Genomic DNA, 14,499 nt, shown 5'->3' with positions numbered 1-14,499 from the left:
CCCTAAACATGGCCTCTCCCCACCTTTCAGACCTCCTCCCCCTCCAAGTCCATCAGGACCAAGTGCCGTTTGTCTATGTAAAGCATCTTTGAGTGTCTAGAAAAGTATTATTATAGGTAGTACTCCGTCTGCCTGACAGCAAGTTGTGCCTGTGAGGTAAATTCAGGGCAGAACGGACTCGTTAACACTTTCCCAGCATGCTCTGCTGCCGTCTGTTGCTTAGTGATCAATTATGGGACAGGTCTCATGTTGTAAACGTTTCTCTACGGATGAGAAACATTGATCCCAAAGACCGATCAATTAAAGAGTGCAATGAAGACAGAAGACCGGTGGACCTGACATCAGTTTTATTGTTTCTGTACAAACAAGAACATCGACGCTGCAGACGTTTCCTCTTACACTCGAGACGGATACAGCATCTGGAAAGAAGTCACAAGTAGTTCATCAGTAACATCTGATCTGAGAGCTGCAGAGACATGACAATAGAAGTACTACGGTGCAGCTCCACTATGTTCATAATTCAGACCAGAATCTAATAATAAATAAATTAAAGCAGGTCCCTGAACTCACCACCCTGACTCGGTGTCCCATGGCCTTGGCCGGCAGATTGCTGCTGAACTTGGCTCGGACCATCCCGCTACTCCCGTGGGCTCGGGTCACCTTCCCCCAGATCACACGGGTCTTGTTGGGTTTGCCACCTGGCGTCACCGTGTTCCTGCAGACATAACGTGGGGCTTAGTTAACTACACCATCCGGACCGTTTCATTGGTTCATCAACAGGTGTGACCAGGTGCTCACTTCTTGGCCTTGTAGACGTAGGCGCAGCGCTTCCCCAGGTAGAAGTCCACCTCGTCTCGGGTGTAGCAGCCCTCCACCTTCAGCAGCGCCGTGTGTTCACGCTGGTTCCTCAGACCGCGCTTATAGCCGGTGAAGATGGCTTTACTCCACAGTCTGCCCAATCAAACACAGAGTCAGTGATACAGTCTGCCCAATCAAACACAGAGTCAGTGATACAGTCTGCCCAATCAAACACAGAGTCAGTGATACAGTCTGCCCAATCAAACACAGAGTCAGTGATACAGTCTGCCCAATCAAACAGAGTCAGTGATACAGTCTGCCCAATCAAACACAGTCAGTGATACAGTCTGACCAATCAAACACAGAGTCAGTGATACAGTCTGACCAATCAAACACAGTCAGTGATACAGTCTGACCAATCAAACACAGTCAGTGATACAGTGTGACCAATCAAACAGTCAATGATACAGTCTGCCCAATCAAACACAGAGTCAGTGATACAGTCTGCCCAATCAAACACAGAGTCAGTGATACAGTCTGCCCAATCAAACACACAGTCAGTGATACAGTCTGCCCAATCAAACACAGAGTCAGTGATACAGTCTGCCCAATCAAACACACAGTCAGTGATACAGTCTGCCCAATCAAACACAGAGTCAGTGATACAGTCTGACCAATCAAACACAGAGTCAGTGATACAGTCTGCCCAATCAAACAGAGTCAGTGATACAGTCTGACCAATCAAACACAGTCAGTGATACAGTCTGACCAATCAAACACAGTCAGTGATACAGTCTGCCCAATCAAACACAGAGTCAGTGATACAGTCTGCCCAATCAAACAGTGTCAGTGATACAGTGTGACCAATCAAACACACAGTCAGTGATACAGTCTGCCCAATCAAACACAGAGTCAGTGATACAGTGTGACCAATCAAACACAGAGTCAGTGATACAGTGTGACCAATCAAACACAGAGTCAGTGATACAGTGTGACCAATCAAACACAGAGTCAGTGATACAGTGTGACCAATCAAACACAGAGTCAGTGATACAGTGTGACCAATCAAACACAGAGTCAGTGATACAGTGTGACCAATCAAACACAGAGTCAGTGATACAGTGTGACCAATCAAACACAGAGTCAGTGATACAGTCTGACCAATCAAACACAGAGTCAGTGATACAGTGTGACCAATTAAACACAGAGTCAGTGATACAGTCTGACCAATCAAACACAGAGTCAGTGATACAGTGTGACCAATCAAACACAGTGTCAGTGATACAGTCTGACCAATCAAACACAGTGTCAGTGATACAGTGTGACCAATCAAACACAGAGTCAGTGATACAGTGTGATGAAACAGTTGAATGTGTAGACAAGTAGGACACAGGAGAGACAAACAGGTGTATGGCTTACCTTCCAGGCATCGTCAGTCTTTTCCAGGTGAGTCACCTGCACACAAAGACGTCACATGATCACCTGCAGCTTTGACATCAGGACACATTTCTTTATTACAGTGAAGACGCTTCCTCAAATTCATATTTAGTGTTAATTTTACTTAACGTCAACGGTTATACCCGAGTGTGTTATTATCATACAATGTGCTGGGTGTTTCCATTAATGTGTCCACCTCCTTTCCATCAACAGTAGAGTCAACCAACAGGGGACCAATAGAGCGACCAGGTAGGCAACATGTACAGGTAGTCTGCTGGGGTCACGTGTTAGACTAACCACAGTTTGTTACACACACACAGATGCTAATCTTAGCTGAGCGTGCCTCCACTCGTTGTTACCGGTAGACTCCCGGTACATAACTAACACACCGGGAGACCCTCACGGTCTTAACGCCGCTATGTTCTCCGATCACCGGGACGCGTCTCTGCGTGGAGCCGAGCAGCGGCCGCTCTGCAGGGCTGCGATAGCCGCTGATATCCGAACTAAATCTCTGCCATCACGAACCGAACCGGCGACTCAAAGCTCCCGGTGATCGGAGAACGAGCCGCCCGGTCACCGGAGCGGACTATCGGGCAGAAATGAGCCGAATTACAGGTTTTATTGCAAGTTTCAGTCGGACATGTTGGGTCTCTCACCGTCACTGTGGGGAAGAAGATGGCGGAAAGGAAAGTGAGCAAGGAATGCTGGGAAATTATTGTAAACAGAGGTGTCCGCTGAGCTGCCTGAACAAAATGACGGATTTATTCACGTTGTTTTATCTTTTACTTGATGCGGTTTTATTTGATCAACAACCATAAATGTTGACACCCCGTGTTTTATTTTTAATTGTAATTGTTTTTAATTATTCTCATTACTTCTTACTTTATTATTTTAGCGAATTAAAAAAGTTGTATGTATAAAACTTGTAATTGTGTTTAGACAGCTGCAACATAAATAATGATAATTAAAATATGTATTTATTAAAAAAGACCAACTAGCCCATTTGTCAAGTTGCTCTTCTCCCCACGAGGATATGATGCAAATAATATACAACGTTGATTGACATGTGAAGGTACATACTCACAGGTAACATTGACTTAATATTAATAACTGTTGTTGAGCTGTGAAGCTGCAAAATAACGATGATAACTTGCATCATGTGTGAGGACCTGCATAAGAAGATTAGTATAATATACTATGTGTGTGTGTGTGTGTGTGTATATATATATATATGTATATTATACTAATCTTCTTATAGATTGTTGAGAATCTGTTGAACAGGATTCAGTTATGGTCTGATGTATTTACTTAAAATGTTTTTTGCTACTGAATGTTTGATGCATTTGTTTAAATGAATGCAAATGTATATTTTATTTGTATTTTCACTGTAATCTTGTCAGTTGTTGAATGTGTTTGACACTCATCGTCTTTAATAAAAGCTTATAATTGGAAGGCAAATTTTGGGTCTTTTATTTTGAAATGTAACGTTTTTAAATCATTTGCTTCTAGCAGAGTCAGACAGAGAAAAGAGTCAAATTAAAATATTTATTTAAAGCACTTAAAGTCAACTCTTCATACAGACGTGTTCAAATCTTTTATACAGTTCAAAGACAACAAGGTGAGAAACGCTTGTCCTAAGGAAGACAACTGGTGGAATGTCCTTTAACACCACATGAAGTCACATGACCCCGCCCACCACAGGAGACCAACAAGAAAATAAACATAAAACAGCTGTACATAACAGAATCCTCCTGATTGGTCCACGAAAACACCTGTCTGCTCAGGACAGTGATTGGACAGCATCCTGTCAGTCAGAGCCCCGAGTTTGGCCTCACAGGAAGCTCTCTGGCCCCAGTGTGACGCTGCGTTCAGGCCAAATAGGAACAAAGGGATCAGAGGAAGGACTTCCTCGTGTCCCACGTCCATGAATGCAGCATTATGTCATAATTATAAACGTAAATCAGGACTCATGTTTGGGTGAACTGCTCATATATACATATATATATATATATATATATATACACATATATATATATATATATATATATATATATATATATATACATATATATATATATATATATATATATAGAGAGAGAGAGAGAGAATATATTTAGTACACATATATTCAATGAAGAGTGTAGTGTGGCTGTAGAACATAAAAAATGTCCCAGAATGCAACAGAAACATGGAAAGAAGCTTGTCAGCACCTGGTGGTCCTCCTCCAATCAGACTCGTTAGTTATTAAAGTCTTTTCACAATAAAACTCATTCATCGTTTCTCTGCAGGTAAAAAACAGCTGGTCACTTTGGCAGAAACAAGTCGTCCTCATAAATACAGAAAATTATTCAATAAATTACTGAACAATTTTACTGTTAAAAAAATATAAATTAAAAAAATAATTACATCTGTAACAGAAGTTTGTAAATAAAGTTTTATTCTTATCTTCAATATTTTACACTAATTAATAATTATGATCCTCAGATCATCATGATCAATGAAACAGTTTATTGATGATGTCATAAAAGTGGAGGATCAACCAGGTGGTGAAGGAGCCTCTAACAGGTTCACCTGTCTGTCTGCTGTGAAACATTAAACAAGAAAAACAATGGCGTGAACAGAGAGACCTCCACCTGACAACAACAAACATCCTGCCAGTCAGAGTTCAGGGTGAACGACGGTCCTCACACAGTTCCTGATGTCACTCAAACTGAAGTCCAATCAGAACTCAAAGCGTTAAATAACAAACTAAATTCTTACATTTGGATCTGACGGAGAAACCAGCTGACATGTTAGCATTGAGCTAGCTTAGCTCCAGTACAATATTAGCTAACATTAGCACTGAGCTACCTTAGCGTTAGCACTGAGCCACCTTAACTAATTAGTATTGCCTTATATTTACAGCTAGCTGTGTTAGAAACAAGACTGAAAATGTTAGCTATCATTAGCAGAGAGCTACATTGGCTTTATGTTAATAAACTTGCTGTGTTTAGAAATTAGCAGAAACACACATTTCATTTTAAGGCTCAACTGTTTTAAAAGGAACATTAGCATTGAGCTACATTAGCATTGAGCTACATTAGCATTGAGCTACATTAGCATTGAGCTACATTAGCGTAAATATCTTAAAAATAAATAAAATCAAAGCTCAAAGTAACGAGATACATTCAATGTTCATCACATCACAAACTATTTTAGGGTTCTAGTTCCTGTTCGGTTCCTGCACGTGAGACCGCACCAGGTGAGACCGCACCAGGTGAGACCGCACCAGGTGAGACCGCAACAGGTGATTTTAAACTGTGAGCTTTTGAACTTGTTTCTCCATCAGATCCTTTAAAACTAACAGGAAGCAGACTGAGCGTGACAGGAAATGGATTGAGCGTAAAAAGGAAGTGGACTGAGCGTGACAGGAAATGGACTGAGCGTAAAAGGAAGTGGACTGAGCGCGACAGGAAATGGACTGAGCGTAAAAGGAAGTGGACTGAGCGCGACAGGAAATGGACTGAGCGTAAAAGGAAGTGGACATAGCGGAACAGGAAGCGGACTGAGCGTGACAGGAAGTGGATTGAGCGTGACAGGAAATGGACTGAGCGTAAAAGGAAGTGGACATAGCGGAACAGGAAGCGGACTGAGCGTGACAGGAAGTGGATTGAGCGTGACAGGAAATGGACTGTGCGTAAAAGGAAGCGGATTGAGCAGAATAGGAAGTGGACATAGCGGAACAGGAAGTGGACGTAGTGGAACAGGAAGCGGACTGAGTGTGACAGGAAGTGGACATAGCGGAACAGGAAGCGGACTGAGCGGAACATGAAGTGGACTGAGCATGACAGGAAGTGGATTGAGCGTGACAGGAAATGGATTGTGCGTAAAAGGAAGCGAATTGAGCAGAATAGGAAGTGGACATAGCGGAACAGGAAGTAGACTGAGCGTGACAGGAAGTGGACTGCGCGAAACATGAAGTGGACTGAGCGTGACAGGAAGTGGACTGAGCGGAACAGGAAGTGGACTGAGCGCGTGCGGTGGTGGTGTCTACATGCTGGCGGGGGGGCCAGGTGTCGTCGTTGTGGAGACGGGATGTCTGGGCGGGGCCAGGTCCAGCAGGGCACCGACGGTACCGGCCACCTGGGGGAGCCCTCGCTCCTCCAGGATGTGGAGAGGAAGACACAACTGAGTCTACGGCGACGGACACCACAGAAGAAGACACATAGCGGGACAAAAGAAAAGGAGGGGGGGGGGGGGGGGGGTCAACGGATGGTAAACCAAAACAAAGAGTAAATCAACAGTAACCATGGCAACACAAGGGATGGAGAAACAAAATGAACTGATGGAGGAATGAATGGGTGAGAAAGGACTCTTGTTTTAATATTATGTATATATTTTATATAATATTGTTTAATAATATAATTAATTATAATATATAATATAAATATAAAGTTAAATAACATTAATATTTTATATAATATTAATGTTAAATATATTAATATATTCTTTATTAATGTTATATACATATTAAACATATCTAGGTGTTATATATTAATATAGGTCAGATTATATTCCACATAACCTGTTATCTCTCTTATTACACAAATCAAACATTCAACATAAAATATTGACTTGATAAATAAAAACGATCCTCTAGTTTTGACATCATCATGTTCTTTGAGCTTCTTTTACAAGAAAAAGTTGAAGACACACACGAGCTTCTGCACTTCAGTTTATTCATCTTCAGCATCACCACCTCATCCTCATCCTCACTCCTTATCTCTTTAAAATCTCTTTCAATCTGGTTTCCGCTCACAGCCCTTCTCAAAGTCACCAATGACCTCCTCCTCTCCTCAGACTCTGGCCACCTCAACATTCTCCTTCTCCTGGATCTCACTGCAGCCTTCGACACCATCAACCACAACATCCTCCTCTCCCGCCTCGAATCGTCCCTCAACATCAGTGGAACTGCTCTCTCCTGGCTCAAATCATATCTAACAAACAGACAACAATTCATCAGCATCAACAACTGCACCTCCTCCACTGCTCCTCTGTCTCAGGGCGTCCCCCAGGGTTCGGTGCTTGGTCCTCTTCTGTTCAACCTCTACCTGCTCCCTCTTGGAAACATCATACGTCATCACGGTCTCCTCTTCCACTGCTACGCTGATGATGTCCAGCTCTACAGCTCCACAAAGGCCATTACCACTACTCCTCACTCCACTCTGACCAACTGCCTCACTGACATTAAATCATGGATGAAAACCAACTTTCTCAAACTCAACTGTGATAAATCGGATATGATCATCATCGGCCCCAAATCTCTCACCAAAACCAGTCACAACTTCTGCCTCACCATCGACAACTCCACTCTGTAAACACCAACTAGTCCTAGGTCAACAAGTCCAAATAAAGGACAAGTAAACATCAACTAGTCCTAGGTCAACAAGTCCAAATAAAGGACAAGTAAACATCAACTAGTCCTAGGTCAACAAGTCCCAAATAAAGGACAAGTAAACACCAACTAGTACAAGGTCAACAAGTCCCAAATAAAGGACAAGTAAACATCAACTAGTCCTAGGTCAACAAGTCCCAAATAAAGGACAAGTAAACACCAACTAGTACAAGGTCAACAAGTTCCAAATAAAGGACAAGTAAACATCAACTAGTCCTAGGTCAACAAGTCCCAAATAAAGGACAAGTAAACACCAACTAGTACAAGGTCAACAAGTCCAAATAAAGGACAAGTAAACACTAACTAGTACAAGGTCAACAAGTCCCAAATAAAGGACAAGTAAACACCAACTAGTACAAGGTCAACAAGTCCAAATAAAGGACAAGTAAACATCAACTAGTCCTAGGTCAACAAGTCCCAAATAAAGGACAAGTAAACACCAACTAGTACAAGGTCAACAAGTCCCAAATAAAGGACAAGTAAACATCAACTAGTCCTAGGTCAACAAGTCCCAAATAAAGGACAAGTAAACACCAACTAGTACAAGGTCAACAAGTCCCAAATAAAGGACAAGTAAACATCAACTAGTCCTAGGTCAACAAGTCCCAAATAAAGGACAAGTAAACACCAACTAGTACAAGGTCAACAAGTTCCAAATAAAGGACAAGTAAACATCAACTAGTCCTAGGTCAACAAGTCCCAAATAAAGGACAAGTAAACACCAACTAGTACAAGGTCAACAAGTCCAAATAAAGGACAAGTAAACACTAACTAGTACAAGGTCAACAAGTCCCAAATAAAGGACAAGTAAACACCAACTAGTACAAGGTCAACAAGTCCAAATAAAGGACAAGTAAACATCAACTAGTCCTAGGTCAACAAGTTCCAAATAAAGGACAAGTAAACATCAACTAGTCCTAGGTCAACAAGTCCCAAATAAAGGACAAGTAAACATCAACTAGTCCTAGGTCAACAAGTCCCAAATAAAGGACAAGTAAACATCAACTAGTCCTAGGTCAACAAGTCCAAATAAAGGACAAGTAAACACCAACTAGTACTAGGTCAACAAGTCCCAAATAAAGGACAAGTAAACACCAACTAGTCCTAGGTCAACAAGTCCAAATAAAGGACAAGTAAACATCAACTAGTCCTAGGTCAACAAGTCCCAAATAAAGGACAAGTAAACACCAACTAGTCCTAGGTCAACAAGTCCAAATAAAGGACAAGTAAACATCAACTAGTCCTAGGTCAACAAGTCCAAATAAAGGACAAGTAAAGACCAACTAGTCCCAGTCAAGTTAAGTGAAGACAAGTTAAGTCAAGTTAAGGATTGGGGATGATATCAAGAAGTCCAAAGTTAAAAGGTCCAACTTAGTGGTGTAACGGACCTTTATTGATCCTGATCAGTTTAGCCCCCCCTTACAGTCTAATGTTAACCATCACAGAGTAAATCAAGTTTTATATTCAGTAGAACAAGTGATGAGTAGGTGAAAGCCAGCTTCCAATTTCAGTCCTGGAGGCAGACACAGTCACCTCATTTAAGAACAGACTTAAGACTTTCCTCTTTAATAGTACTGGACAGATGATGTTCCAAGTTCTTGTTTAACCCAGGAGGCAACCTCCGGTTCTTTAAAGATTAGTATATACTTCATGTCTTAAAGCTGCATTCTCTCTCCTGATCACCAGGGGGCGACTCCTCTGGTTGTATAGAAGTCTACGCTTCATGTGTTAAAGCTGCATTCTCTCTCCTGACCACCAGGGGGCGACTCCTCTGGTTGTATAGAAGTCTACGCTTCATGTGTTAAAGCTGCATTCTCTCTCCTGACCACCAGGGGCGACTCCTCTGGTTGTATAGAAGTCTATGCTTCATGTGTTAAAGCTGCATTCTCTCGACTGACCACCAGGGAGCGACTCCTCTGGTTGTATAGAAGTCTATGCTTCATGTGTTAAAGCTGCATTCTCTCTACTGACCACCAGGGGGCGACTCCTCTGGTTGTATAGAAGTCTATGCTTCATGTGTTAAAGCTGCATTCTCTCTCCTGACCACCAGGGAGCGACTCCTCTGGTTGTATAGAAGTCTATGCTTCATGTGTTAAAGCTGCATTCTCTCTACTGACCACCAGGGGGCGACTCCTCTGGTTGTATAGAAGTCTATGCTTCATGTGTTAAAGCTGCATTCTCTCTCCTGACCACCAGGGAGCGACTCCTCTGGTTGTATAGAAGTCTATGCTTCATGTGTTAAAGCTGCATTCTCTCTCCTGACCACCAGGGGGCGACTCCTCTGGTTGTATAGAAGTCTATATAAATGACCCTACCTCATTCCAGATATGGTCACTTCCTGGTCTCTGGTTGCGGAGTAAACAAGATGGCGATGGCTTCAAAACATCCACAAACCAACGCGAGTTGTCACCATGACGACGGCCTCTTCTTATAAACTGAGGTTTAACAATTACTTTAAGTTCCGAGCTGTGAATCTTACTTCAATAGTTATTTCGGTGTAATGAGACACTTCCGAACAGGTTGGGTTCAGACGTGAGGCGCAAGGTGCACGTAGATGGCACACAGTGCCGACATAATGGACAGGTAGAAGAAGGCGAAGCCCGCCAGCTGTACCCGGGGGGGCGGGGCGGTTGGGGGCGGAGCCATAGAGAGCAATACACCCACCGTCCCGTAAACACCGCCACCTTCCCCCTCCAGGACCTCCCCCACTGAGCAGAGACGGTCCTGAGGGTTGGGGTGTGATGGACAGATGCATAGAATGAAATAAAAAAACAGATTCATGAAAGGCGGGAAGATGAAAGAGAAGAAAGAAAGTTGTTAGGTGAGGAGAAGCAGAACGTGATGTCACAGATCCTGGAGCGAGGCCACGCCCGCCTGGTCCATCAGATCAATGGTTCCTGTGGCGTCCCTGTCCTAAATTCATTCTTTGTAACCTCATCTTCAGAATCAATAACAGGTATCACAGGTGAGGTGTGGTCTGAGTTACCTGTGGAACGCCGATCCTGCGACACGCATCAAGGAAGTTCTCAACGTTTCGTCGACATTTGGCCATCGTGAGTTTAGGCTGCGGAACCAGAACCAGAGTTATAATAATAACCCGCAGCAGCTCTCAGCCAGAACAACAACAACAACAACACTCACCACAGCGGGGGAGGGGACGTGGATGCTGGGGACAGACCGAGGTCTCACGTGATTGGCCAGGTGACAGAGGACCACCCCGTCTGTCAGAGCTGCTCCCAGGTCGCTCGGCAACGACACCTTCAGACGAGCCTCGATGTTCTGGACAGAGAGACAGACGGACAGATAGACTGTAGAACCCTGTAGAACCCTGTAATACTGTAAAACACTGTAACCCTGGAGAATCCTGTAACACTGGAGAACCCTGTAGAACATTAAGCCTGTAGAATCCTGTAATCATGGGAGAACCATGTAGAACACTGTAACCCTGGAATACTGTAGAACCCTGTAACACTGGAGAACCCTGGAGAACACTAAGCCTGTAGAATCCTGTAATCATGGGAGAACCATGTAGAACACTGTAACCCTGGAATACTGTAGAACCCTGTAACACTGGAGAACCCTGGAGAACACTAAGCCTGTAGAATCCTGTAATACTGTAGAACCCTGTAACACTGGAGAACCCTGTGGAATCCTGTAACACTGTAGAACCTTGTAACACTGGAGAACCCTGTAACCCAGTAGAACCCTGAAGCCATGGAGAATCCTGTAACACTGTAGAACCCTGTAATAGTGTAGAACACACTGTGTAACCCTGTATCCCTGGAGAACCCTGTAACACTGGAGAACCCTAGAACACTGTAATACCGTAGTACCCTGTAATACTGTAGAACCCTGTAATACTGTAGAACCCTGTATCCCTGGAGAACCCTGTAACTCTGTAGAACCCTGTAACTCTGTAGAACCCTGTAACTCTGTAGGACCCTGTAACTCTAGAACCCTGTAATAGTGTAGAACACTGTAACCCTGGAGAACCCTGGTACCAACCTTCCTGAGCTGCTCCACCAGCTCAGCATCTTGTCCAACCAGAGGAGGAGCAGCAGGAGTGTCCTGCGTCTGAGCAGCATCACCTGAGGACAGAGGAGCAGCTGAGTCACATACCAAGCAGGTTCTCCATGGAACCAGAACCAGATAAAACCAGGTAGATCAGATAAACCCAGGTAGAACCAGAGACAACAAGTACAACAGGCACAACCATAGCCGTTTGTTACTTCCAGACTAGATTACTGCAACTCCTTATTATCAGGCTGCTCTAATAAGTCTCTTAAATCCCTCCAGTTGATCCAGAATGCTGCAGCTCGTGTACTCACAAAAACTAAGAAAAGAGATCACATGACTCCTGTATTAGCTGCTCTGCACTGGCTCCCTGTAAAATCAAGAATTACATTTAAAATTCTTCTCCTCACCTACAAAGCCTTGATTGGTGATGCACCATCATATCTTAAGGAGCTTGTAGTACCATATTGCCCCACTAGAGAGCTGCGCTCACTAAATGTGGGGCTACTTGTGGTTCCTAGAGTCCTAAAAAGTAGGATGGGAGCCAGAGCCTTCAGTTATCAAGCTCCTCTTTTATGGAACCAGCTTCCACTTTCAGTCCTGGAGGCAGACACAGTCACCTCATTCAAGAATAGACTTAAGACTTTCCTCTTTAATAGTGCTTATAGTTAGGGCTGAATCAGGTTTGCCCTGGTCCAGCCCCTTGATATGCTGCTATAGGCTTATAGGCTGCTGGGGGATGTTTTAGGATACACTGAGCACCTCTCTCCTCTTCTCTCTCTCCTTATAGATGAATTTACATCTCTCCATTGCACCTTATTAACTCTGCTTCCTCCCCGGAGTCGTTGTGACTTCACGTCTCATAGGGTCCATTGGACCTGGAGGTGTCTGATGCTGGTGAGCCGGCCTCCCATTGGCCCTGCTGATGCGCCGCCCCCCCTCCTCTCTACCTCCTTCTGTTTCATGGATTGGAGTTCCATTCATACATTGTCATATTCATGTAATGTGTTTATGTAACAGGGTCATCCGACTCATGTTAATCACGGATCGTTCTGCACTCAAGCTCCTAATCAGTGAGGTCACAGCTGATGAACATAGTTAGCGCTGTTAGCTGTTAGCTTCTAGCTGCTGGCTCAGCCATGTTGAGAGCCACGTGGAGGCAATCCGGATACAATCCGAGTTTGTGATTTACTGGCTGCACCTGAACACCTCACCTTTCCTCTTCTCTTCTTTCTGGCCGAGACGAAACAGGAAGCTCTCGGGTCTCACGCTGGCTGTCCGACAGGAGGCCACACCCCCTGAGCTCGGGTAAGAAGGCGACTGATTGGCTGGGAGAAAAAGACAAAGGATCAATGGATAGGACTGGTTCAGTGAAACGTGACGGCTTCCTCCAAGTGTCGTCTTACCTGTTGGAGACAGAGCCGCTCTGTCCTCCCCCTGCAGACACACAACACAGGTCACGTTTATGGGATATATCCTGCTTCATCATCATCATCATCATCATCATCACCACTCCTTCATCTCCTTCATCAGCATCACTCCTTCATCTCCTTCATCATCATCATCATCACCATCACTCCTTCATCATCACCACTCCTTCATCATCATCACTCCATCATCTCCTTCATCATCACCATCACTCCTTCATCATCACCACTCCTTCATCACCATCACTCCATCATCTCCTTCATCACCATCACTCCTTCATCATCATCACTCCTTCATCTCCTTCATCATCACCACTCCATCATCATCATCATCACCATCACTCCTTCATCTCCATCATCATCACTCCATCATCTCCTTCATCATCACCACTCCATCATCATCATCATCACTCCATCATCACCATCACTCCTTCATCATCACCACTCCATCTCCTTCATCATCATCACTCCTTCATCTCCTTCATCATCACCACTCCATCTCCTTCATCATCATCATCACTCCTTCATCATCACCACTCCTCATCATCATCATCATCACTCCATCATCACCACTCCTTCATCACTCCTTCATCATCATCATCATTATCACTCCTTCATCATCATCACCACTCCATCATCATCATCATCACTCCTTCATCTCCATCATCATCACCACTCCTTCATCATCACCACTCCATCATCATCATCATCACTCCTTCATCATCATCACCACTCCTTCATCTCCTTCATCATCACCACTCCATCATCATCATCATCATCACTCCTTCATCATCATCATCATTATCACTCCTTCATCTCCTTCATCATCACCACTCCATCATCATCATCACCACTCCTTCATCATCATCATCACCACTCCTTCATCTCCTTCATCATCACCACTCCTTCATCTCCTTCATCATCACCACTCCATCTCCTTCATCATCACCACTCCATCTCCTTCATCATCACCACTCCTTCATCTCCTTCATCATCACCACTCCTTCATCTCCTTCATCATCACCACTCCATCATCATCATCATCATCATCACTCCTTCATTCTGACTTCATCCCTTCAACAAACACTAGACGGTAAAGAGATGGAACTACATGACATTTAATGAACATTTAAAATTACATCAGAGGCATTGTGTAAACTTTTAAAATAGCACATAGCTTTCTTAGACGGTGAGACATGCACACAGTCAGACAGACAGGCAGACAGACAGCATGCAGGTTGCAGTACTTGCAGCAAACAGGAAGTGGAGCTATCAGAAGCGTAAGAACAACAGCCGTCTACAGATACTCCAGTCACAAAGACAGGCAGACAGGCAGGCAGGCAGGCAGACAGACAGACAGACAGACAGGCAGAGAGACAGACAGGCAGA

At 43.9% G+C, this 14,499-nt stretch overlaps 2 protein-coding genes across 4 annotated transcripts in view; both read right to left on the bottom strand.

Annotated features, from left to right (window-relative positions):
* Window positions 1–330: 330 nt before the first annotated feature.
* On the bottom strand, window positions 331–2,991 carry rpl35a (ribosomal protein L35a). Its single transcript, XM_034548529.1, has 5 exons — window positions 2,892–2,991; window positions 2,218–2,253; window positions 799–951; window positions 571–715; window positions 331–419 (listed from the first exon to the last, which is right to left on the bottom strand). The coding sequence occupies exons 2-5, from the start codon at window positions 2,226–2,228 to the stop codon at window positions 396–398; spliced, it is 333 nt and encodes a 110-aa protein (XP_034404420.1). The 5' UTR covers window positions 2,229–2,253; window positions 2,892–2,991; the 3' UTR covers window positions 331–395.
* A 1,660-nt stretch (window positions 2,992–4,651) lies between these two features.
* Window positions 4,652–14,499, bottom strand: part of lrch3 (leucine-rich repeats and calponin homology (CH) domain containing 3) — a 30,991-nt gene continuing 21,143 nt past the window's right edge. For all 3 annotated transcript variants that reach the window (XM_034548481.1, XM_034548480.1, XM_034548482.1), the window contains 6 exons: window positions 13,090–13,120; window positions 12,898–13,011; window positions 11,675–11,757; window positions 10,811–10,948; window positions 10,656–10,733; window positions 4,652–6,408 (listed from right to left, as the gene is read on the bottom strand). In XM_034548481.1, coding sequence (XP_034404372.1) covers window positions 6,265–6,408; window positions 10,656–10,733; window positions 10,811–10,948; window positions 11,675–11,757; window positions 12,898–13,011; window positions 13,090–13,120 — 588 coding nt within the window. In that variant the 3' untranslated portion in view covers window positions 4,652–6,264. The remainder of the gene's footprint in view (window positions 6,409–10,655; window positions 10,734–10,810; window positions 10,949–11,674; window positions 11,758–12,897; window positions 13,012–13,089; window positions 13,121–14,499) is intronic.

Source organism: Cyclopterus lumpus, chromosome 13 (assembly GCF_009769545.1).
Source record: "Cyclopterus lumpus isolate fCycLum1 chromosome 13, fCycLum1.pri, whole genome shotgun sequence".
Lineage (NCBI taxonomy): Eukaryota > Metazoa > Chordata > Actinopteri > Perciformes > Cyclopteridae > Cyclopterus > Cyclopterus lumpus.
This window is presented reverse-complemented; position numbering and strand designations above follow the sequence as displayed.

Coding starts and splice junctions, on each gene's coding strand:
- rpl35a (XM_034548529.1), bottom strand. Junction 716..798: donor TACGTCTACAAGGCCAAGAA/GTGAGCACCTGG, acceptor TTATGTCTGCAG/GAACACGGTGACGCCAGGTG. Junction 420..570: donor TGGGACACCGAGTCAGGGTG/GTGAGTTCAGGG, acceptor ACTTCTTTCCAG/ATGCTGTATCCGTCTCGAGT.